Genomic DNA, 26356 nt, shown 5'->3' on the forward strand with positions numbered 1-26356 from the left:
CAGACAAAGAACAATTGTTAGTTCGGAAATGACGGTCGGTTTGGTGACCTTGATCGTTCATGTTGCTTTGTTGCGTCCTTATTTCTGTCGCGAAGTCCTGCCGTTGATCGAATTCAAATGGCGAAACTCTTTTGACTGCTCAGGCTTTGTATTTCCAAATCTTGTGATGATTTGCCTCGCAAGGCTCTCTTTTAAGGTTCATCAGACTAGGTCATTTTTTGTTTTTTGGTTATCTTAGGAGAAAGATTCATCAGACTAAGATTTTGATCCTAGGAGAAGGTTCGTCAGACTAGGTCTCTATCTTAGGAGAAAAATTCGTCAGACTAAGATTTTGATCCTAGGAGAAGGTTCATCAGACTAGGTCATTTTTTGTTTTTTGGTTATCTTAGGAGAAAGATTCATCAGACTAAGATTTTGATCCTAGGAGAAGGTTCGTCAGACTAGGTCTCTATCTTAGGAGAAAAATTCGTCAGACTAAGATTTTGATCCTAGGAGAAGGTTCATCAGACTAGGTCATTTTTTGTTTTTTGGTTATCTTAGGAGAAAGATTCATCAGACTAAGATTTTGATCCTAGGAGAAGGTTCGTCAGACTAGGTCTCTATCTTAGGAGAAAAATTCGTCAGACTAAGATTTTGATCCTAGGAGAAGGTTCATCAGACTAGGTCATTTTTTGTTTTTTGGTTATCTTAGGAGAAAGATTCATCAGACTAAGATTTTGATCCTAGGAGAAGGTTCGTCAGACTAGGTCTCTATCTTAGGAGAAAAATTCGTCAGACTAAGATTTTGATCCTAGGAGAAGGTTCATCAGACTAGGTCATTTTTTGTTTTTTGGTTATCTTAGGAGAAAGATTCATCAGACTAAGATTTTGATCCTAGGAGAAGGTTCGTCAGACTAGGTCTCTATCTTAGGAGAAAAATTCGTCAGACTAAGATTTTGATCCTAGGAGAAGGTTCATCAGACTAGGTCATTTTTTGTTTTTTGGTTATCTTAGGAGAAAGATTCATCAGACTAAGATTTTGATCCTAGGAGAAGGTTCGTCAGACTAGGTCTCTATCTTAGGAGAAAAATTCGTCAGACTAAGATTTTGATCCTAGGAGAAGGTTCATCAGACTAGGTCATTTTTTGTTTTTTGGTTATCTTAGGAGAAAGATTCATCAGACTAAGATTTTGATCCTAGGAGAAGGTTCGTCAGACTAGGTCTCTATCTTAGGAGAAAAATTCGTCAGACTAAGATTTTGATCCTAGGAGAAGGTTCATCAGACTAGGTCATTTTTTGTTTTTTGGTTATCTTAGGAGAAAGATTCATCAGACTAAGATTTTGATCCTAGGAGAAGGTTCGTCAGACTAGGTCTCTATCTTAGGAGAAAAATTCGTCAGACTAAGATTTTGATCCTAGGAGAAGGTTCATCAGACTAGGTCATTTTTTGTTTTTTGGTTATCTTAGGAGAAAGATTCATCAGACTAAGATTTTGATCCTAGGAGAAGGTTCGTCAGACTAGGTCTCTATCTTAGGAGAAAAATTCGTCAGACTAAGATTTTGATCCTAGGAGAAGGTTCATCAGACTAGGTCATTTTTTGTTTTTTGGTTATCTTAGGAGAAAGATTCATCAGACTAAGATTTTGATCCTAGGAGAAGGTTCGTCAGACTAGGTCTCTATCTTAGGAGAAAAATTCGTCAGACTAAGATTTTGATCCTAGGAGAAGGTTCATCAGACTAGGTCATTTTTTGTTTTTTGGTTATCTTAGGAGAAAGATTCATCAGACTAAGATTTTGATCCTAGGAGAAGGTTCGTCAGACTAGGTCTCTATCTTAGGAGAAAAATTCGTCAGACTAAGATTTTGATCCTAGGAAATGGTATCCCTCTTGACACTTGTCAATCCTTCTGTCAATTCACTTTTGCTAAGGCCATGAAAATACCACTTGGATGTACCAGTCAGATCTCATTTTGGAAAGCTGATAGCCTATTTTGAAGTCAATTCACACTTGTTCTGACCAAACGGACTCTATTGGAGATTTTTTTATGAAAGGAGAAAAATAACAGAAACAAAATAAAAGACAAAGGAGACGACGACTCTTTTACAAAAGAACTATAAATAAAAACCTATTAAACGCAGATACCGACTCTAATGGCCATGACATGCATATGGGGCCTATCCTTTACCGTCAATCATCTTTCGAGATCCTCAATTGGTGATTCCCCATCTGATTCTTAATCTTATTCGACTTGCAGTGCCCGAAAGGTTTTCACTAGCAAGTCTCTCTCATTTTTGGTTCTTCTCTCAGCTTTCATCGCCTAATGGTGCCTGTGAAGGTTTTCACCGATAAGACTCTCTCATTTGTATCACTTTCCAGCTGGGGATTTGGAGTGTCGCCGGTATGACTCTTTCTGTTGGAGATTAGAGTCCTCTCTGCTGTGGAACAGAATGTTAGGTTCGCCGGTAAGACTCTTCATTTGTCTGACTTGGCATCTTTTGAAGACTGATCGGAAGGTCTTTCTTTGGACCGTAATGTGGGTTTTGGATAGGCTAAAAAGAAAGGGTATAAAAGGCTCAAAAATGCATTAATTTTGGGTTATTAATTACAACCTTCGGAATTAGATTTATTTACATCAAACGCAACTTTTTGCCCCAGTTTCTTGCTTGGGGATATTTTAATTGATTTTTTTTCATTTTTCAAAACTATGACCGAGCCGTGAAGCGCCTACGTATCCTCTTTGAGGAATCAGGTCAAACGTAGTTCCCAATTCCTCTTTTCATTTGATTTTTTTCGTTATCATTTTTCTTTTCTCTTTTCCTTTTCACATTTCTCCTTTCTTTTTGTCGTTTTTTTCTCTCTTTTTTCTTTTATTCTTCTTTTCCCGTTTCGTTGTTTTCTTTTCTTTCTTTTCTCTTAACTGCCATGCTTGCGTATTCCATTCGTTGCTACTAATTCCGAACGAGGGGTATGAAAGAGAATAAATAAGGCTCAAAGGGCTAACGAAGGATAAAGTGTTTAGGTAGCAGAACAAAATGCCTTCGTCATTCCAGTCTTCAAAACATGCCAAGTGCAAACAACACAATTGAACATAGATTTATAGTCTCTTCCGATGGTGCTGGACTTGACAATTATGTTAAACACTTGCTTTTTCATTTGTCATTTCTAAAGCACTGCTGGGCGACACTCTCACTCTCATGAACGACCCTCATGCCAATTTGGCGAATCTTGCATTTAACGGTTTTCTTTATGTTTTACTTGCCCCAGTTCCACATGACTCGGGCTTCAAATAATCTCAAACCGTTCTTATTTCCTTTAAATGCTTTGATCACCTTCCCAGGGTTTTATGATTAACTTTTAAGATTAGGCCCAAACTGGGTGCGCATGTCATGTCCCTAGAATCGGCATTGAACAAAATGGTAAAAGGACTAAACAAAAGATGACTGGAAATAACGAAAGACCGGCTTTGTATTAGACTACCGGCGAAATGGTTTGACTAATAAAACAAACAAAACAACCATAATAAAATCCTAACACAAACCGGACAAAATTTAAACAAACTGCTATGACAAAATGGAAAGATAAGAAGGTTTGACATAGGACAAAATCCAAATTACAACCTTAATAATCCGGACAACAGAAATGACAACAAAATAAGCCACTACAAGCTTCTCTCTTGCTAACCAAGGAACGGAGCGTCCTCCCACTTTATCAAACTTGGCATCTTAGCCACTGAGCTTTGCATTAGTATTGTCAAGACCATTGCCAACTTCAATATCATTACCCTTAGTCAACAAGTTCCCAATAGGACTGGAATGCTTCTATCATCAGGCCTGATCCCCGCAGAGTGTGCATCATGAGGTGCAAGTAAAGGATTCCGGGTGTCATTGTCCGGCTTACCACAAACCAACCACCTTAACTTATTTGCAAAACAAACAGGTTAGAATGGACTCAGTCGGTCCTCATTATTGACAACATCTTTTTCTTTTTCTCTTTTTTTTGATGTTTTTTTTTTCTATTCTTTCTCTTTTCTTTTTTTTTTCATTGTTTTTTTTCCTTTTTTTTTCTTTTCACTTTTTTTTTTCATTTTTTCTCTTTTTTCATTTTTTTTTGTTGTTGTGGTCGAATCTTATGGAGATTGCCTACGTATCATGACCCCGCATGAATCAGACCTTGCGTAGTTCGTGCCAATAAAAGATAAACAATACTAATCATTTTTTCAATTTACATATTAAAATAAACTGAAAAAAAATCAAATAAACCACATATTCTAATTAAAGATTTATCAACTCAAAAACAAAAGGCTAGCTCCCTTTCTCTGTTCGACAAATGCAACCAAATGGTTATTTTTTGCAAATGTGGCCCCTTCCAATTTTCACACGAATTTGAGGCCGGGGAGGATTATTTTGACACTTTACAACTTGTCCATTCTTTTACGAAAATAACCTTTCGACAACTGAAAGATACTTTAAGGCTATTTCGGCAAGAACGGTTTAAGACGCGGCCGAAGCTGGCTCGGCTTATTATGACAAAATTTTCAAATGGTACTCACCTGACCGTCGACTCTTTTTTTTTCAAATTATAATAAAAATTTGGTGCTGCAAAACACGGCCCTTCAACGTCTCGGGGACGAAAAATTTTAAGGCTGTGTGGGTCAACTGGACAAAAAATCCTAAATATGACCCAAAAGGTGGCTGTTCATGCAAAGTCAGCCTTCCGGCGTCCCTCTGAGGAACATTCGGCTATTTATGACAAAACAACACCTGACTTATTTATGACTCCTTTTATCATTTTTCAAATTAGAAAAGTCAATATTGCAAACACGGCCTTTCAACGCCTCGGGGACGAAGATTTTTAGGCTGTGTGGGTCCATATCTCAAAATGACCCAAAGGCGGCTGTTAATGCAAAGTCAGCCTTCCGGCATCCCTTTCGGGAACATTCAGCTATGTCTTGATAAAACAGCGTCACCTGACTTTCTTTATGACAAAATTAAAATTTGACATATATTTTTTATTTATTTGTTTTTTGGCTATTTAAGCAAAAGGTGGGTTGGACATCACCCGACTTATTTATGACAAGATTAAAATTTTTTGACATGTTTTCTTTTGTTTTTCATTATTATTTGTTTTTGGCTTTTTAGCAAAAGGTGGGGTTGGACCCGATGAGGGTTGCCTACGTATCTCACATCCGGTGAGAATCAAACCCGCGTAGTTCGGGCAAATAAGCTATTTTTGAGAAGACCCTTTTCCATTTCTATTTTTTTTATTATTATTCTTTTTTCACAACAATCAAATAGACTATTATTTTTCATTCATAACAAACAAACAAATTAACGAAAAACATAAAACATTCCTTCTTTTTGAGAAGGTGGGGTTGGACCCGATGAGGGTTGCCTACGTAGCTCACACCCGGTGAGAATCAAACCCGCGTAGTTCGGGCAATAAAGAATAAGTAGGCAAATTAGCAGATGAACTAACCCCTTTTTTTGAATTGTCGTTTAAAAGAACTTCTTTAAAAGAAGCGAGGAAATATTATTTTTTGATTGATTTTCTTTTTAAAAGAAAGACTATTATTTTTTTGAATTTTCGTTTTTTTTCTAAAGAAAAGAAGAAAATATTTTTCGGAATTTTACCTTCAATATAAGAAATGCTTCTAAAATGTTTTTTTTTTGAATTTTGAATTTTCTAAAGAAGAATCAAAATATTTTCGGATTTTTATTTATCTATTTTATCTTTTTGAAATTTATTTTTTTTGGATTATATATATACTTATTTTTGGAACAAATAATAAAATCACATTCAACGCCGGACTCTTTTTATTTTATTATTTTTATTTTTATTTTGACATTTTCATAAACAGATAAACAAATAAAAACCCATTTTAAAACAAAACCCTTTTTTTTCATTTTTATGGCAAAACAAATATTTTCTTTTCTATATTTTTTTTAAAAAAACAAGACAGAACAATGATGATTTTTTTTTATATTTCTCCTTTGCTTTTAATATAACAAACTAACAAAACATTTTTCATTTTCAAAATTTCGGCAGAGTTTCGACTCTACTCGGACTTCTATGCTGTTATTTTCTCCTTTTTTCACAATTTTCTTATATGTGGAAAATGATGACAACATACAAAATCTTTTTGAATTTTCATGCTTTGTTTTTATTTGTATTTTTTTTTTATATTTATTATTTCTTTCAAAAATGTGGCATGGGAGACATGACGATTTCCAAGACTTCTTGGATTCCGCAAATGCTCCCCATGCGTTTTTCCCAACATATGAAGCGTGGGGGACATGTGGGAATTCCAAGACTTCTTGGATTCCACAAATGTTCCCCATGTGCTTTCCCAAAAAGCAAGCGTGGGGGACATAGGGAATTTCAAGGCTTCTTGGATTCCACAAATGTTCCCCATGCTTTGATTAAAATAACATCATGCTGGAAATGACCAAATGACCCATACGCCCTTGACTAAATACAACATGTAGCACATAGGATGCCGAAAGATTGTCTATTATTTTCAGGTTGCTTGTCCTAGACGGACCCAACCCCTATGTTGAGTCCCCTAAGTCAAATGCACATGATGCAAATAAACGTTCCTACTAGGGATCCGGCATGTGGCTTTGTTATACTAGGTTCAAAAACCTGGGTCGGTGTTCTAGACAGTGTACCCGAGCGGACAACTCGAGCTGAGGAAGGAGCTCCTTTCCGGGAACCAAAAGGCCAGCCGGCTTAGAAACTTTCCGAGCCTCTTTTATTTAGGGTATGACACTAACAGAATAGGGAGTCTCAACCAGTAAGCACATCCCCGGAGGTAAGAAGAGAAAGGTTTCGGCACAGTTTATATACAGTTCAAATAATATCAAAGCGGTAAAAGCAGCATTTAGCACATTAGGCTCAAAACATGTAATAATCAGATAATAAAGCCAAATATAATAATTATTCTAAGCTCGAATTCTTGGACCCTGAACCAGTGGTTCTGGGTCATTCATCCCCAGCAGAGTCGCCAGAGCTGTCACACCTCCTTTTTCCGCGCCCGCGAGGGGCAGGGGGAGTTTTTTTTCAATTAAAGGACAATCGAAATGGGATTGGTTTAATTATTTCAGAGTCGCCACTTGGGAGATTTAGGGTGTCCCAAGTCACCAATTTTAATCCCGAATCGAGGAAAATAATGACTCTATATTATAGTCTGCGTACCAGAAATCTAGATAAGGAATTCTGTTAACCCGGGAGAAGGTGTTAGGCATTCCCGAGTTCCGTGGTTCTAGCACGGTCGCTCAACTGTTATATTCGGCTTATTTATCTGATTTTTAATACAATTATGAACTTATGTGCAAAATTTAACTTTTAACCGCTTTTATCATTAAACTGTTTTTATCAAGAATTTGCAACGTTGTGAAAATGTATCTCGAACCACGTTACAATCAATGTACCCGTGGTCGTCAACATACTTTGACTCCGTTGAGATTTGGATTTGGGTCACATCAATGCGCACCCGAGTTTAAGGAAATTGAATTATTAAAGGCGTGCCTAACGCAACTAGCGTATTGTCATTTTGGGGAAAGCCGTAAAATTCGCTAGCCGGCCTGTCCCGAATGCTAAGTGTTTTAATATATATACATTTAGAGGGCCCCGCAACTTTGTATTTTTTATGTGTCGAGGCTCATCTCATTTTTATTTTTTTATTAGAATTACTTGTTTTTATTTACCCTTTTTATTTTTATTTTTAAAGGATGCCATTTTTACGCCTTTAACATTACTAAACCTTATGACTTTTTACAACTAAAATCTCATAACTTGTCAAAAATTAATAAAATGAGTTTAGTGAACGAGTGTTTCGGGCGTAGCAAGAGCATGTACTAATAATAATTTTGTCCGAATGACCTAAGCAAAGGAAAGGACGAACAGATTAACGTCGAACTTGTGTCATAGAACAACTAGTCAAACTTAATTAAACGACATCAAATAAACAAGAATAACATAACATGAAAATGAACCAAAATGCAGATAATGAAACATAGGCAGAAAATTTCCATACCAATTTCATATTGCAACTCAAACATTCGACGTAAAGTTTATTTATCTAATACATCGAGGTTTACTAACCTTTGCGCCTCGACAAACTCAGAACGACAAACACGATTCTGACGGAACTCAAGCCGGACCTTTCTGAACGAAGAACAACGACGGAACCTCGGACAGCGCCTTGACGTACCGGATCTCGACGAACCAGAGTCGACCTCGACGGAAAAACAGACAACTCAGCCAAGCAAGATCGCAGCAACCCACCGCTGCTCGGAAGCGCAGCTACGACTGCCTGGCATGCAGCGATAGCTGCTCGTCGGACTAAAAATGGCGGACTGGTTCGTTAGAGCTAGGAGGAGGAAGGGTGGTTGCCGGTGTTTGGTGGTCGAAGGCGGGGGACAGTGGCAACGTGGGCAGTGACGATGGCGGATAAGGAGCTGGGGGAAGGTGACGGGCCTGTTGGGTGCGACAGTGGGTCGACGGAGGGGAGGTGGTTATGGTCGTTTGAACCGTTGACGGAGGTGGAGGGAGCTGGTGGTTTTGAGCTGGTTTTTAGACGTGAGGGCGACTGGTTTGGTGGTGGTGTTGAACTGTTTTTTGGTCGTGAGGGCGACTGGTTTGGCGACGAGATGGTTTTGACGATGGTGGGGCTGGTGGTTATGGCGGAGAGGGAGCTCGGGGAAGGTGACGAGGTGGTTTTGACGATGGTGGGGCTGGTGGTTATGGCGGAGAGGCAGCTGGGAAAGGTGACGGGGGAGGTCTTTTGGTTTTGGACGCTGGGGGGAGGTAGGGATCCGCCAGTAGGGTTTTGCTCTTTCTTCTTCTTTTGAAGAAGAAAGAGGAACAGTGGTCGAAGGGCCTCCGTTTCTGCTTCTTCTTTTTCTTTTTCCAGCAGGAAGAACCACAGTAGTCTCCTTTTCAAAGGTTTTTAAAAGTCTGTCCTTTTTCCAATTTTTTCCTAAAGTTCTTTGTCCTTGGTCCCATGTGTTTGTCCGTGTTTTTGTAATACAATGCCCATGAAAATGAGCCCCACGCGTGGTGGGGTTCGAGGCATATGTCCCCCACGCGTGGTGGGGTTCCCCACGTGTCCTGGACACGGTTTATTATGGGCTAGGTCCGAAAATTAGGCCTAAAATCGGGTAGTTTGAACCCGAATATTATTCTTTGCCCGGACCCGAGAAATAGGAAAACGTTGCTTAACTAGTCCTATGTAAACAAAATAACTACCAAAAATAAGACTAGTATTTAAGCAAAACTATATCTTTTTAAATATTTTTCAAGATTTAAAATAGCTACAAAATATTAATAAAACTATTTTTTGTAATTTTTATTTTTTAAATATTAAGATAAAATATGAAGCAATATTTTTTTTTGTATTTTTCAAAGTTAAAATGACTATAAAACCTTAATAGAACTATATTTTATTTTTTTATTTTTTTGTAATTTTCGAAATTATATAAAGTGCAAAAATAAAGTGCAATTTTTGTATTTTTCAAGTTTATGAGAGATACATAAACTAAAATTTATATATATATATTTTTTGAAATTTTTCTTTTTTTGCAACGAAATAAAGTAAAATAGTTAAAATAGCTATACTAGACCCAATTTCACATATTCACACTAAAAATGTGAAAATTCTCGGGGAGGGTCAAAAATCACGTGCTTACAAACGCCACCAAAGATCAAGTAAGGGCTCAAATTACCTCAAAGAGAAGGTGTTAGGCACTCTTCGAGGTCCACAACTATGGGTCCCAGCCGAACTTAAGATTATGTGGATTACAATTAGGCTAAGTGATCAAATAAACAAAGAGAGTATTCATTATAATGCGATTAGTACAGATCTTAGTACGAATATAGGGATACAACTATTTGGATCTAATAGCAACATATAAAAGAGGGGTCCCTAATTTCTTTAGCCAAAAGGATCACCCCGTGCAACATAAATAATACTTTGCAACCCCCTTGAGGTAGGGAGTTACTCATATTATTCAGCGGGCACAAACTATCATCTTCTGCTACCCAATAACTATGTTAAAGTTGATTAGCTAAAAGCGCTCTAATTCAATTCTAAGTCGTGCTCTATGAATGCATTACCCGTCCCATACCTACGGTCTAGGAGGCATTGGACCTCTATTTGGGCGATTCTAGACCTTCCTTAGGCTGCTCAAAATGTTAAAACTAGGCGACATAAAAAAACACATTGGACTTCAAATATGGGCAGTTAAGGGCTCAAGTTAGCCTCCACACTTAAGCAACAAATGCACGCGAAACAAGTGTTCAGGTTAGGCAGTTTCAGAATTAAGAACCTTAGGCCCTATAGGCATGATTTCTATGTGACTTTGAATTAAAACATACAGGCAGTTTCAGGTGCAAGGCACTGCTCATAGACAAGATTATACAGTTGTTACATGCTGATTATTGAGATTGCAAATTTCCATTTATCAAACCAATAGACATGGCGTCTAAGTGATTTACGCAGTAAGGGATAGTAAAAATCTATTGGGAAAAGCCCAGACCTACTCATGCTTTCTAACAGTGACATAACTAAACAATAAACAGCATTTGAGAAATTCAACATTAACATTACAGAGCGAGTAGTTGTACCCTATAGACAGAATCTCTAACGATTAGTGCTTGGAACCAATTTTATTATGCTTATCCCCCTATAGATATGTTTTCTAAGTGAGCATTACGATACAATAGAAAATGGGATAATTAAAATCCTATAGATATGATTTCTAGTGGATGTGCTGCAGTTGTGCAAATTGAAAGAAAGTTCAGTGGTATTTATTTCCTATAGGCAGGTTTTCTAGTAACACGTAGTAGTAAAAATAATTGAAGCATTTGAACTCATGTTTTGCTAGTAGATGAGTAGTGTGAGTGTGTTCTCCTAATGACATGATTTCTACAGTGCATATAGAAATTGAATGGCATATATATAGCAAGTAAATCATTAAATCCTATAGGCATGTTTTCTACACTTTCATGCAAACATACCCGTTTTCCCATTTTTACAACACCCCAATTGTTTATTACAAAGTTATTACAGACCCAATGATAAATATAATTATAAATATTGTATAAATAATGACAGTAGGCCCGTAGCATGCCCAAAAGGAAACACCCAGCATTGCCTGGACCTTCAACAACTCTAACGTAGCATACCCCGATTTCCAATAGGGAGCAATATTCATCAACACAACCCAGAATCCATAGATGAACTCAAGCCATATCACACAACTATAGATTGACCAACCAATTTACATATTTAGTAGACAATAGGAAGAAAGAATTGAGTGTCAGAGATAGTTCAGGTCTTAGTTGTGGAGAATGGTTAAAAGACCCCAAATCCTAGTGTGTCAGAGTTCACAAAGGGTCTCAAATGGACCCCGAGCAATGCTCACACTAGGGAGGTCAATAGTAAGAGCCTTGGTGGCCTTGGATTTCAGCCGGCCAAGAATGATAGGTTCAGAATGGCATAGGTAACAAATGAGAGAGAGTGGACAATGGTTAAGGGACAGAAGTTGAGGAAATACATTTATAGTTTAAAGTACACATAGCAAAGTTGAGAACACAAAGCAGCTAATCAAGTAGGACACAAGACTTAGGAGCAGGTTCATCAAGACTTAGAAGCAGGTTCATCAAGACTTAAAAGTAGGTTCAACACTTAGCAAAACAACACATAGGCAGAATTATATTGAAAGAGTTAGGGGAGAAACAAGTTTGCAGGATTGACAAAGATTGTCATACACAGGTGCACAATACCAAACAAGTTAAAACCTAAAAGGTCCAAATTATGCTAAGTATACATCCTAGTATCAAAAGAAAGACATGCTAACTCACATTAGAAACAAAACACCATTTAGATATGGTAGGAAAACATAAGTTGTGATAACTACTCTAAAGTCAAGTAATCACTGAAGGAATATGGAATAAAGTGAGCCAAAGACATGTTGAGGGGTATATTAGCAGGTAAGCAAGTCACAGATTGTTACAAATGTGAAGCAGTCATTGCAGGAACTCAAAGTAGAGTAGGAAAATAGACTCAGGTTGATCAATAATGTAGACATTCAGGTATTGACCAGTAGACTAATATGAACTTTACAAAATTCAATGCAAGTGCAAAACTAACAAAGTTGCATACAGGAGTAGCCTAGAATACATTAGCTAAATGAACTTAAAAAGGTTCAGATTATTCAAGTTAGGCATAAACAATCTCAGAACTAGCAGCATTATGTGAAATGAAAATGGTAAAGAGACTTAAAACGAGTGTAAAGCTAACAGAATTGCACACAAAAGTAACCCAGAAACACATTAAATCATGAATTTCAGAAGTGAGAATATATGCAAATCATAGACACATAAAAACGAAATTGCAAAAGTCAAGTGACTTATCAGTTAAATGGATAACAAATAAGAAGAAAATTCTACAATAACCTAGAATGTTAATGCGTCAAAGTTTTCAAGGGCTTCAAAGGAACCCCGGGCAATGCTCGCACCAAAAAAAAGGTTGAATAATTGAATCTTAATGGCCTTGGCTTTTAGCTGGCCAAGAACCCAAGTGTAGAACAAGAGAACAAGAGAATAGTAAAGTGATAACTCCAATTTTTAGTGAAAATCTAGCGATTAAGGTCTGTCTCAAAGGGGAATGGGGAGGGATTTATATATCAGTAAAATTGAACGAACAAACAACAACAACAACAACAACAACGATCCAGTATAATCCCACAAGTGGGGTATGGGGAGGGTAATATGTACGCAGACCTTACCCCTACCCCGAAGGGTAGAGAGGCTGTTTCCAAGAGACCCTCGGCTCAAAAAAGCAACAGGAGACGATATATTAGTACCATAAAAGTGCATAATAAAATAACAGCAATATAAGAGATATGAAATATAGAATACGAAATACGACATAGATGGCTGGTATAGTAAAACTAGCAAGTAAAGCTCTGCATCAATAGACGACCAATGACATTCTATATTGAACGAATAAACAAGGAAACAAAATAAATCAAACATAGAATAAGGAAAGAAGGCATGCAAAATCAGTTCAAAATCAATTTAGGAGAGAAATTGGGTAAACCCTAGTTAACAGAAATCAGAGATTGGCCAGAGATCTTGGCTAATCGGACCCAATATAGCCTTGCCCTGATGCATATGGACGAGATTTCGTCCAAATTCAAACGATTGAAGTTGAATGGCCAGAATCTGAGAGATAGTACTTGCCATGTTTAGGTAAGTACTATGTAATACCATGGTCTTGTAGGTAATACTGAGATAGCACATAAAAGGCAAGAAAATCATGGAAAGAATCCATGGTTGAGACGGATTTGGAGAAAATTTAGAGGGCGGCTAGGGTTTCTGAGCAGAGTGGAGAGATGAGAGAAATTAAAGGCGGCTGGGCAGAGACAATGACTCTCTAGTGTTAGAGGTTGGAATATAAGAGAAGAGGTTAGTTTATTAGGGGTCGCTGATCATTTGAGATCAACGGCCAAGATAGAAAGGGGGAGCTGGGCGAGTCCTTCAAATGGGTACCGACCAGGTTAGATTAGAGGATTGTTTGGCTTGGGCTGGAAAAATTGGGCCCGAGATTTGGGGCTTATCTGGTCCGAAATTGATATCAATTTTGGGCCAGTTTTTAAAAGTAGAAATTAAGGGCAAAATAATTTAATTAATTAATTAAATATTTTTAAATATAAAAAATACCATTTATGCAAAGTAATTTTTTAAAATAATAGTAAATAATTATAAAAATTTAAGATATGATTTCGACCTTGAATAAGATAGCAATTGTAAAGTATAGACTATTATTGCAAGATTATACAAATAGCCTAAAATATTGATGTAATTGTACAAAATAAAACAAATATATGAAACATGTATTATGGATGCAAATGATAATCTTAGGTAATTAAGTCATCATAAAATAATTTGAGGGAGTAATTGATAAATATTCAAGCAATTTAAATGCAAGAAAAATCAATTTTAAAGTTCTAAAAATTATGAAAAATTGTAGAAAAATGCTTGTATAGATTTGTAAACCAAATAATAATGCAAAATGATATTTTGAAAGTATTTATATTATTTGAAAAAAAGTATGAGGATAAAATTGGATATCAACAGCTAGTGCCAACCAAATGAAGTCAAACTAAGCTACTAAATCAAGCGAAGCAAAGCCAATTTTAGCCAAGCAAACCAAGTCAAGTCAACCCAATTCAAACTAAGCTAAGCCAAACGAGTAATGGGTGGCAGGTAAGAGTAATTAGTTTAAACTGGATAGGTATATATTGTAAATAATTTTTAAATGGGTAAAAAAAAAATTTATTTTAAGCTCAATGGGTTTTTTCCATAAATTCAAATCAGGATTCAGTACCGGCTCAAGGCCAAAGCCACTAAAGTAAAGATTTAATTAGGCCCCTAAATTTTTGGGGTCCCTTTCTTTTTTAATTATTATTAATACTAGGTGGTATGACTAATTTTCCGTAAAATTATTTATTATCTTAAGGTAAAAATCATTACAAATCTTTTATAAAAATATGAGAAGAGAACTTTTTAGTCATGTGATTGATTAGCAATGTCTGATGTAGCCATAGAGCTACGGTTCAACTGAGATTTGTAATCTTACAAGGAATATAGATATATACGTGAAAAATAATAAAATTTTGACAAATATCATATTCTGAACTCATTAAAGGTCAAACCCATCAAATTAAAATCTTAAATCTGCCTACATTGATTAGGTATATTGTCAGTTAGAAAAAAAATATTGAAAATTTTTGATTAAAAATTTATTAACTGATTTTGGAGATTATTAGAAAATAGACTTGAATAAAAGTATATATGACAGTTTGTTTAAGAAAAAATTTGATACCTCTTAATAAAACTTTACTTCAGGCAACTGACTTCTTTCAGCCGCCCCTGTCAGGATTCCAATGATTAGAAGGAAAAACTAAAGAAGAATGATGTTGAGTGGGACGAAAGCTAGAATGATGGATTATCAATTATGCTTCAATTCGTTGATTCAATGATACAAGAAATAAGTTCTATTATTTTGGTCTAGTTGAACGTTAAATGTCTATTTATATATAAAAATTTATATATATAACTATAAAGTAAGGACTTAGAAGAGTGACGTGACATCTCTCATCAATGTTATTTATCTTTTTTTGTCCATTTTTGGCATTTTCCTTCTATTTTCTTATTTAAAAACTTAAAGTCTTTTAGAATAAACGTTCAAATACAGTATACGATTTCATAATTACTTTCAAGGGAGATTTACATAATTACTTATGATTTCATAAAATATTTCATAATCTATAACTATTAATTGAATAACATATTATATAACATGAACATGATAAAAGTATAAAAAGATATATCCTGTAAAATATGGTAGTTCCCTATAAAGAAGGAAACCAATTCTGAAACATATCTCTACATCAACCTGTCCCTAAATATTCTCCATTACATTAAAAAAGTTATTAAACCACAGTACTTAATACTTATCGCTCAACTTTACTTAAGTGTCACATAAAATATTACCTTTGTTTCCTCCTAGTTACTCACTTTTGTGGTTTACCAGATTATTAGCAAAAATTTCGTGTTTCATGAGCAGAAACTGTTGGATCGAAAATAACAGGGCGTCATGAGGAAGTATAGTTGCAAACCTTGGACGACAATAAATCATACACGGAAAAATATACTAAAATATGCATAAAAATTTTGTTTGGCCAATTGGCCTACATATGGGGAAAAAATATAAGATCCTTGAGAGAAAATTCTCCCCCTAAACAAAACTCACTAAACGACGATATTGTGGATGCTATTGTATGTTCTAGTTGTGAGAAGGATGTTCAATTTATAGATGTTCAAAACTTTTTCTCCCAAGACAACCTGAATTATATTTTCCTTTTAGGAAAAGTAAAAGCAATTATAGGAATACTTTGACTTTCCTTTAAGAGAAAAGTAAAACTCAAATATGGTAAGAAATCAGGACAAAACCCTAACAAATTTCCCACTTTTTGACCTGATTTTCGGACAAGATTTGATTCATCTTTTTCACGCACATTATTAATTCATCACTGCTGTTTGTCATGGTTAAAAATAGGTATGGGTTAAAAGTTGGAGCCTCGTGCATTGAAATTGAACACGAGTTAAAATTATTGGAGCCCTACGTTAAAAGTAAGCAGAGTTAAAAGTGGAGCTCTACGTTAAAAGTGAGTAAGGTTAAATGTGGGAGCCCATGCATTAAAAGTAAGCAGCCTAGCGTTAAAACTCATGAACAGGATTAAAAGTGGTGTCATGCATTAAAAGTAAGTATGAGTTGAAAGTTGGAACTCATAAACATGGATTAAAAATGATTTTTTTTAAAGATGCAGCAGCAGGTATGTTGAAAATATATGGCTGAAAGTGTGTCTCCAAAAATACTGAAAGCTTCTCCTCTTTGCAATGTTTAATTGTCCATTTTCAACGAGCTTCAAGTAGAATATCTCTCTCTTTGAAAGGTTAGTTACTGCAGATTTTCTGAGGGGAGGATGAAGAGACCTTAAATTTCACAACAGAATTTGAATAACATCCACCATTAAAAGATATTACCAACTACCCATGTTGAAATCTATGTTTTCAGGGTTTTTGCTAATTATCATGATCAGGTCCGTGGGAGGCCAGAACTTACAAAGAGAAATACTAAGTTTATTTTTAATATAGTTGTTTTTCATATTTTCGTATTAAGTGCAATCATCATAGTTATTAAATATCTATTTTGGTGAGTTCGGCTTATCAATTGCACACAAACATACTTCAGCTCATTTTTAATTAATGCTTATCAATCATATGCATTAACACAACAAAGTGATAAACATCTGTCAGCTTTACTTATACAAGATCACCACCATATTAAGAAAGAAGCATGTGTACAATCATTTTTTTTTAATAACCAATGTACATTAATTTTTTTTAAGAAAAGGCATATTTACAATCATTTTACATAAAGATGAACATGAAGATAATGATACCAAGATGATCATACCCTGAGAGATCAGAATTTCTGTGTCCTATGCACTAAATCCCTCGTCGAGCGAACTCCAAGAGTTGGAAGGAATACTCACACAAGCTTGTGCTGATGCTTTGGCTATCTGCTCCATTTTTATACCAGAGTTGCATATGTTAGCAACAGCACGCATATGTTTCATTCCATACTGGGATAATGATCCACAATGTGTCTCAAATGTTCTTACCTGAAAATGGTTAAGGAAATTACATTTTTGATAAGCAAAACTTCAAGCAGAACAACAGGGGAATAAGACAGAAATTGCCACATTATCGACTGTCATACAAACAGATCTGTATATTAAAAAGACCACCCTGCCCCCTGCCAAATCACCATTGCATTGGGTAGGTAAAGATTCTAAAGATAAATGGTTCGAATAGATATCTGGATTATGCTTACAAAGGATTTAAGACAATCCCAATCATCAACAAGAGGCTCGCCAGTAGGTCTGACTCTAATCAGCACCTCAGGACCTTTCTCAATTCCGAATAGAAGCTTCCCAACAAGTGCAATGCTGTCGTCTATGTGCATTCTGTGTGACATAGCTTCAGTCAGCTGCTTCTGGGCTTCAATTTTCCTAATAGAACCTTGAGGAGCCTTGAGGAACTTCCATTTTTCAGGAAACAAAAGGATATTAGCTGCATCTAATTTTAAATCAAACCAAAAGGATTATACCCAGCAGTATGACTGATCAAATCAAGTAAGAGACTGACAAATGACAATCTATATTTACATGTTATGACTGATTCCTAGGCATCGCGAAATTAAACCTAAGAATTATGCTCTCTCTCTCTCTCTCTCTCTCTCTCTCTCTCTCTCTCTCTCTCTCTCTCTCTCTCTCTCTCTCTCTCTCTCTCCCTCCCTCTCTCTCTCTAACCATAAATTTTCCTCAAATGACAATCTATATTTACATGTTATGACTGATTCCTAGGCATTGCGAAATTAAACCTTACAATTATGCTCTCTCTCAGATAAACCATAAATTTTCCTACTCTGGTGCATCTTAATTACAAAAGTCTCTGACCCATAATAATATCATCAAACCGATCTGTTTATCTTTACTTGTTAATTAGTCCAATATTTAATAGCTTATTGGGTTAAAAATTCTTGCAATGATCTTCGCAAAATATGAGTTTTGTTGCCTTGAATGCTTCTCTAGAACCACAAGAAGCATCTGGTTTTTATTTCAGTTAGCCATCAAAACTGCACCCTTACTATTAAGGGTTCCATCAATGTAGTAACACAAGTGAAATATTCAATCAAATCACTTGGAAGTTGATGTTTGGACTATTAAATCACCAATATTACACTGGCTAAAGGAGCTTAGTGAATACCTTGTCCCAGAAATGCAAAAGATCTGCATCACGTTGGTTAACAGGCTTTGCAGAGAGCAGTGAGGAATTCTCGTCCAGAAAAGTGTAATTATCATTTGCGGGATTGGTCCCCATATAAAGGGAAAGAGGATCATCCATTAGCTTCAGATCACCATATTGCATTACATGGGAACTTGCATAGGGAAACGAGTTGGCAGTTCTCCTTTTAACCTGCCAAATCAAGATGCCAGCAGAAGGATGTCAGAAGTTTTTTTAAAGAAACAATAATGAAAATGCATCTATAATCTTCCCTAGTAACGCTTGTCAGCTATTCTGCCTTATCATCTAAGAAGAAACCCTTCCTAAACCAAAATAAGTAAAAGAACTAAAGAAGAAGAAAGAACAACAACAACAACAACAACATACCCAGTGAAATGCCACAAGTAGTGTAAAGAAGTTGAAAGAGAAATCCAAAAATTCCTTTCAAATGCATATACATAGTTGTCAAGAAACTCTTACCAGCTCATATTGCATTCCTAAAGTTTCTCTTTGGAGATTGTGTTTTTCACTGTTCATGTAGATGGATCATAGTTAGTCAACAGAAAGCAGAATTTACAGAAACGATAAAAAATACCACCTAAAAGAACTCGAAATCGTTATATTTCCCAAAATTACATCATCAAACTGTAGAAAACATAGACATGCCACTCGCATTGGCAAGTCACCTGCTCACAAACTAGTAAGCTGTAGAACAAAGAGGAGAATCGGAAAGGATGATGGAAAGAACATATGAAAGCCTGTGAATACCTATCTTCCATCCAAGACACAGCGTACAAGTCACCCAAGCAGGTCTGGTATTCTGGAGGAGGACCTGGATAGTCTCCTGGACAGTAGGTTCCCCAACTGTCCTCTTCAGCATTTGATGCTGTTGTTGCATAGATATTAAGACCTTCAGGTAGAAGGCCCTCAAATATACTCCCAGATTCACAAGCCTCAATGTAAAAGACCTGAAGATCATTTAAGGGATATAACAATAAGCGTACTGCGTCAACTAAATTGACATAAAAAATCTCTGACCCTCAACAGTTACCAGCCACAGATAGAAAATTAAAACTGAAAATAGAAGAAGCGAACTGACAAAAGCGACTTACTAAGTGTTTGTATGTCCCTGAAGCATGCTTCCTTTTCAAGGCATCAATTAAATCATCAGCATAGAGATAAGGGCCACTAGGCATCCCTGATTTGTGAAAGTATAAGAATATATAAAGTTGCAGACTAGAAGTAATACCAAACCTATTAACTGAAAAAACAATAACCAACACAGATAAATAAGCCAACTTCCAGTTGCCCTACACTAACAGTTGTCATTACTCGTAAGCATGAAACTGAAAGAGAAATGAACCCTTCTCCCTAGCAATATTCACATTGAATTTCATATTGTGTCTAATACCCAGCTTACTGCATAACACAGAAGTCACCCCAAAAACTCCAATTTGAGAAGAAAAAGGGGGTGAGAGAGAGTGTGTGCATGTGTGTGTTTCAACTTTCAAGCCATAGATTCTGTCAACATATGCAACTAGAATTTTGAAAACTAAAAGGGAGATACAAACTCATAAGTAAATAATATCTAAACAACAACAACAACAACGACCCAGTATAATCCCACAAGTGGGGTCTGGGGAGGGTTGTATGTACGCAGACCTTACCCCTACTCCGAAAGGTAGAGAGGCTGTTTCCAGGAGACCCTCGGCTCAAAAGAAGCAATAGGAGATGATACATTAGTTATGTAAAAATGCGTAATAAAACAGCAACAATATATAAGAGATATGAAATATGAAATACAGGATACGACAACGAAAATACGAAATAGATGGCTGGTATAGTACAACTAGAAGGTAAAGTCCTGCATCAATAGACGCCTAATGACATTCCTAGTCTAACTCCTAACTGGATAGTCTCCCTCTATTGTGCTGTAGAAATATTCACACTCTCCCCTAACCTACAACCCTAATGCTCGACCTCCATAAATCCCTATCAAGGGCCATGTCCTCAGTAATCCTAAGTCGTGCCATGTCATGTCTGATCACCTCTCCCCAATACTTCTTAGGTTTCCCTCTACCTCTTCGCGTGCCCACTACAGTCAGTCGCTCACACCTCCTCACCGGTGCATCAGTGCTCCTCCTCTGTATGTGCCCGAACCATCTGAGTCTCACTTCCCGCATCTTGTCCTCCATGGGGGCCACACCCACCTTCTCTCGAATATCTTCATTCCTAATCTTATCCATCCTTGTATGCCCGCACATCCACCTCAACATCCTCATCTCTGCTACTTTCATCTTCTGGGTGTGTGAGTTCTTTACCGGCCAACATTCAGTTCCATACAACATGGCAGGCCTAACCACTGCTCTATAAAACTTTCCTTTTAGTAACGGTGGCACTTTCTTGTCACACAAGACTCCCGACGCTAACCTCCACTTCATCCACCCCACCCCTATACGGTATGTGACATCCTCGTCAATCTCCCCGATCCCCTGAATAACCGATCCAAGGTACTTGAAACTACCTTTCTTGGGAATGACTTGAGAGTCAAGCCTCACTTCAACTCCCGCTTCCGTCGGCTCAACTCCAAATTTGCACTCGAGGTATTCCGTCTTCGTCCTACTCAACTTGAAACCTTTAGACTCAAGAGCATGTCTCCAAATCTCTAGCCTCTCGTTGATGCCGCCTCTTGTCTCGTCAATTAGAATAATGTCATCAGCAAATAGCATGCACCATGGAACCTCCCCTTGAATATGATGAGTCAGTGCATCCATCACCAGGGCAAATAGGAATGGGCTGAGCGCAGACCCTTGGTGCAACCCCGTACTAACTGGAAATTGTTCAGAGTCGCCTCCTACTGTCCTAACCCGAGTCTTAGCTCCATCATACATGTCTTTAATCACCCTAATATAGTTACTCGATACCCCTTTATCCTCTAAGCATCTCCATAAGACCTTCCTAGGAACCTTATCGTACGCTTTCTCCAGATCAATAAACACCATGTGGAGATCCTTCTTCTTATCTCTGTACTGTTCCACCATCCTCCTAATAAGCAAACAAGAAATAGAGCTAAAGCTAATTATATCCAATAAATCGGTCCAACACAAGTGAAATAGAATACCAACTGAACAAGAACAAAACTGCTTCTTTTTAAGTAACCACAGATTTTTTTGGCTAGTCCTTAAGGAAAGAAAATTATATGAGCGATTAAGTAACAAACAAGCACCAACAAAGAGGCATCATAGACTCCATGCAGGAAACTAACCAAGCACTCCAGGACCACCATGATCACTGTAGAAGATGAAGATATGATCATTCGGACCACTTTCCACCACCTTCCCACTGCCTCCACTAAGAGCGCTTTTGTTCCCAAGGATAACAGCAAGAACGTTGTTGGCTGTAACATGATGCCCTGTATAATCCTGCCATAGGGAAATACTATCAGAATAGAGTACATTAACTCTTTAAGTTTTAACTAGTGATTCACACCTGAGAAAGAACCTACCTTTGGAACTCCTTTATAGACATCATGACCATTAGGGCTATTTATGATGACTCCTGGCCTAGGATTCTCAGGATTATGAGCAATGTCATCATACATAAACACAATAATATTTTCATCCTTGAGGCCACCTTTCTTCAACAGCTGATATGCGTGACAAACATCTGCCTGGTACAAAAGAGACAAAATTTACAACGCTTATTAGCAAAATAGAAGCAAGAGCTCATAGAAAACAGTGCATTATTCTCATTCCAATAGCCTCGTCTGAGGTCCATTTCAAGTTTTCATCCATATCTAACCAATATTTTCATGCAAATTCAGCTTACAAAGTAGCCGATGCACCTCCAAATTCTCAATAATTAAGAATATAGTGTTACATATGTTGGCTTTAGCTTTGTTCGAATAAATCACAGACATTTTTGTATTTTCATATCACCTTAATTTCCAAACAAGCCTACATGTTGGGTAACTAATTAGTAAGTCGTCATGCTCATAAACAGCGACTTAACTCTAGCTGATACTAAAACCAGAAAATACAAAAACTTCAAAGCAATCATTTTGTCATCTATACATCTATTTATTTGATTCTTCTTGTTTGCTATTCAAATGCCAAAAAGAAAGAAGAGAGAGGGGAAAATCTTTAATTTGGTAAAAAGCTAAATTGGGGGCAAGGTGAAGAGTAACCTGGTGCCTGTAATTCCAGCAACCTCTTGATCCAGCAACCAGCACAGCCCATTTAGTACCAATTGAATCATCATCGTACTCACCACTGAAAAACTTTAATGCTTCCGACGGTAATTTCAGCACATCCCTGCCGTCAACGGCGGCGAGAATTGACAGTCCAATGATCAAGACAGCACTCACAACGTAGCGAACAATCATTGTTCAAACAAGGTAATCAAAGCTAGTAAATTTTTTTGCAATGGAAAGCTTATCACTTACTCTTGAAATGAGAACTACTCTCTAGAGCAGTACGAGTTTCACGTTGAACAGGCAATTATCTGAGTTTCATATCACAGTTGGAAAGAAAAAAAGAAGTTTCAGTGACGATATTGTCATTTTTAGTTTTTATGCTAGTCAATTAATGAGATGATTAGGCTTCATTAGGAATGTTAGATGTTGATTAAACTACTAAAAAGGAGATTAGCAAAATTACGAGGAATATTCCTTGTGTTCTTTTTTTCGTTAATTTTAATATTTAATATTCCATCTGTCTAGAAAAAAGTGATTAGCTTCCAATTCCAAAAGTAAGAATATCGAAATTATAGATTTTCACCCTTTTAAGTTCAAAAAATTTGAAAAGTAATTTCATATTTAAATAAAAAATTTAAGAATTAGCCCAAAGACTGAAGTAAGATTTTCTAACATTTCATAAATATTAAGGTTTGATTTTATAATTTCAAAAGTTTAATAAATTTAATAAAACATCAAACTCATCACGCTTAAATTCTGAATCGCAAATAATCCATTAGAATCTATATACAATAATGAACATTCTGAGTGGAATAATAAATTCGTCAAAACCCTCCTAAGAATGTTTCAAAACAAACTTGGAGCTTGTTAATTGTTTCAGATTAACGCAGCATTTTACTAAAGGTTCAAAATATCATTTTCCAATTAAATTAGTATTGTATTTCCTAATTATAGTTTTTAGTTCAATTTGTTCACTCACCACCCACGTAGCACTCTACTGAATATATTAATTACAGTATGGCCAGCTATGGTCCATGTCGTTGCAGTACAAGTAGGTATACCATCAACATCTATGCCCACAATTAATAACAAAGCAAATTGCGTTACTATATAAATCTTGAGACACCAAATTAATTTTTACCTTGGATTGGCTAATGCAGTCGCACAATTTGTAAGAAATGAATACAAAATTACTTAATATTATATCAATATTTAATTTAGATAGAAATTAATACTATATAATATAGGTAAAATTTATGAAAGTAATCGTTAATACAAAATCAAATAAAGATAAATAAATAATTTTTACAGTGTGACTTGAAATAAAGGTTTTCCCGCAAAGGGCAGCCCGATGCACTAAACTCTCGCTATGCACGGGGTCCGGAGAAGGGCCGGAAAGGTTTCTTCGCAAAGAAAAAGAATAATGGTTTGCTCCTATAATTTTTTTCTATAGAAAATTTAGTAACAAGAAAATCTAATCGAAAATATCGACAAATTCTTGTGAAGTCCAATAGACCGTAAAGTTGCGTACAATAGACCCTTGTGGTTCGGCCCTTTTCTGGCCCCCGCATATAGCGGGAGCTTAGTGCACCGGGCTGCTCTTCTTGCGAAGTCCAAAATAGAAAAATAATGAAATTCGAAAAAGTCAACTGCGCTAATTTCCTGTCTATCCAAATTTAATTTCTGAATAACATATACCGTCATGATTCAATTATTAAGGTCCACTTAATTTGATTTTGTTAATCTCTCATCTTTCTAATGGATTTGATTGGTATAACGGAAAATACAAAAAAATCGGTGATTCGATAAATAATTTTTATAATTCAAAAAATCATAATAATGAAATTTAACTAAACATCCCCTCGCTCCATTTCATTTCATTTGTCTTCTCTTTCCTTCTATATGCGGAAAAAATGTGATCATCAAATCTATGACATATAATATTGGAACTCATGCATTTGGAACGCCCGAGGCCAATTTTCCTTGTTGCTTTGCTTCTCTGGCTACTGCTTCGGCGAAGACGTCCTTTCCAGATGTTCACCTGTATAATTAATAAAATGATGATGTACTATCCAGTTTGTAATATAATTGAAAACTTTAAGAATTTAAAGGACTGCCTCACTTTGTGGTCCTCTCATTTTTCAATTGAAACGAGTAGGACTTTACTTTTGATCGTAATTCCTTACTCTTGGGAATATTATGCAATTAATTAGTTTGATAGCTTGTCTCTAAGAAGACAATTCGGTAAATAAGAATTTATAATTAATCATACTAAAGAATTCAGATCCATTTATGTTTTAACATTTAACTACGGCTTCTCAGTTGGACCTTTTTTATATAAAAAAGATTAGTGAAATTTACACTGTTTAGCCGCTAGTGACTGTAATTTATTTTTTACTGAATGGATAATGTGTAAAATTTATATATTTAGACAGTCCCAAGATTAGTGAAATTTATACAGTTTAGCCGCTAGCGACAATTTATATATTTAACTAGTGACTGTAATTTATTTTTTACTGAATGGATAATGTGTTGATAACCAAAAAATTATGTGTAAAGAACAAGATTTATACCTCACAAAGCTGTCTTTAGAGCGCGAATTAGATGATCTTGTATATGTAGGTCCAAATTTGGTAACCACGATAACAGATAAGTAAAACAAAGGACGGGGTCGACCACGATACAACGGCTGAAGGTCGTCCTCATAAAGGCCGACACCAGAAGCAGGCAGTTGAGATAGGATAGTAACGGTAACTTAGGTTCAGAAGTGGACATAAAGAATATTGGGAAATGTGCCTTATAAATAGGAAGAGATAAGAAACAAAAAGGGGGATCTGCCTTTTCTGAACTAGAACATATTGTAAAAGTTAAAAGAAGAATATACAAAAGAGTTGTCTTATTCATTTATTCAAGCTCATGTTGTTCAATCTTTATCCCTAAATCTCAAGGTCCCATATACATTTTGACCTCTCGCTTTTCCACATCGCCGTCAGAGAACAGGAACATCCCAATCATATAATCATTGGGTGATAGTTCCTTTCCTATTATAATCCTTGTTATTTCTTACATTTATTATACATTTATACTATTACATGTATTGTCAATCCCAGCATATTAAGTTCACTGTTTAATGCTCCTGAACTCTACTCATTATACAAGAGCTTTATTTTATGTCTTCTAGAATTTATTAAGTTCAACTAAGATTCGCCCTTTTAATTTATCATTAATTGGTTTAGCATTTATTTGCTCAAACAATTTGGCGCCGTTTGTGGGGAGGTTTTAGTTGAAACTATAGTTCTTTCTAAATCATAAAAAAAAAAACCATGTCTTCTTCGTTTGCACAAACTAACGATGGCAGGAAAAGGAGATGCAAGACTGAAAGCGATAGCAGGCGCCACTACCAATATTTTGAATATTATCAACGAAGATGGCAGGGAAGACAACGAGAATTTGACACCAAACGCTATGCCCAGGAGAAGTGCTTCACCACCCCGTCACGAAAGCGTGACAGCTTCACGCGAAAGGAGAGTCTCCACGTATACAACCGAAGAAGCACCACCAGCAGTGAAAAAAATTACTAGAAAAGTGGCTGACATGCACTCTAAATAATATACTCGACAGACCTGCTCAAAGGGAGAATAGAAACACCGCGCAAACAGATATCATAACAACAACTGGTGCCCATTCCTCAAACAATTAACACTTACCCCACTGTTGATGCAGGTAATGATGCGCTCGCAGCCATTCTAAAGAAAATAG

The 26356-nt window shown here is 36.3% G+C and overlaps 1 protein-coding gene across 1 annotated transcript; it reads right to left on the bottom strand.

Moving 5' to 3' along the window:
• Positions 1-16896: 16896 nt before the first annotated feature.
• On the bottom strand, positions 16897-22923 carry LOC104231690 (vacuolar-processing enzyme-like). Its single transcript, XM_070153050.1, has 9 exons — positions 22589-22923; positions 21908-22072; positions 21668-21824; positions 19515-19600; positions 19171-19370; positions 18883-18931; positions 18385-18594; positions 17450-17656; positions 16897-17237 (listed from the first exon to the last, which is right to left on the bottom strand). Exons 1-9 carry the CDS (start codon positions 22784-22786, stop codon positions 17055-17057), a joined length of 1455 nt encoding a protein of 484 aa, XP_070009151.1. The 5' UTR covers positions 22787-22923; the 3' UTR covers positions 16897-17054.
• Positions 22924-26356: the final 3433 nt, after the last annotated feature.

The sequence above is a fragment of the Nicotiana sylvestris genome, chromosome 8, assembly GCF_000393655.2.
Source record: "Nicotiana sylvestris chromosome 8, ASM39365v2, whole genome shotgun sequence".
Lineage (NCBI taxonomy): Eukaryota > Viridiplantae > Streptophyta > Magnoliopsida > Solanales > Solanaceae > Nicotiana > Nicotiana sylvestris.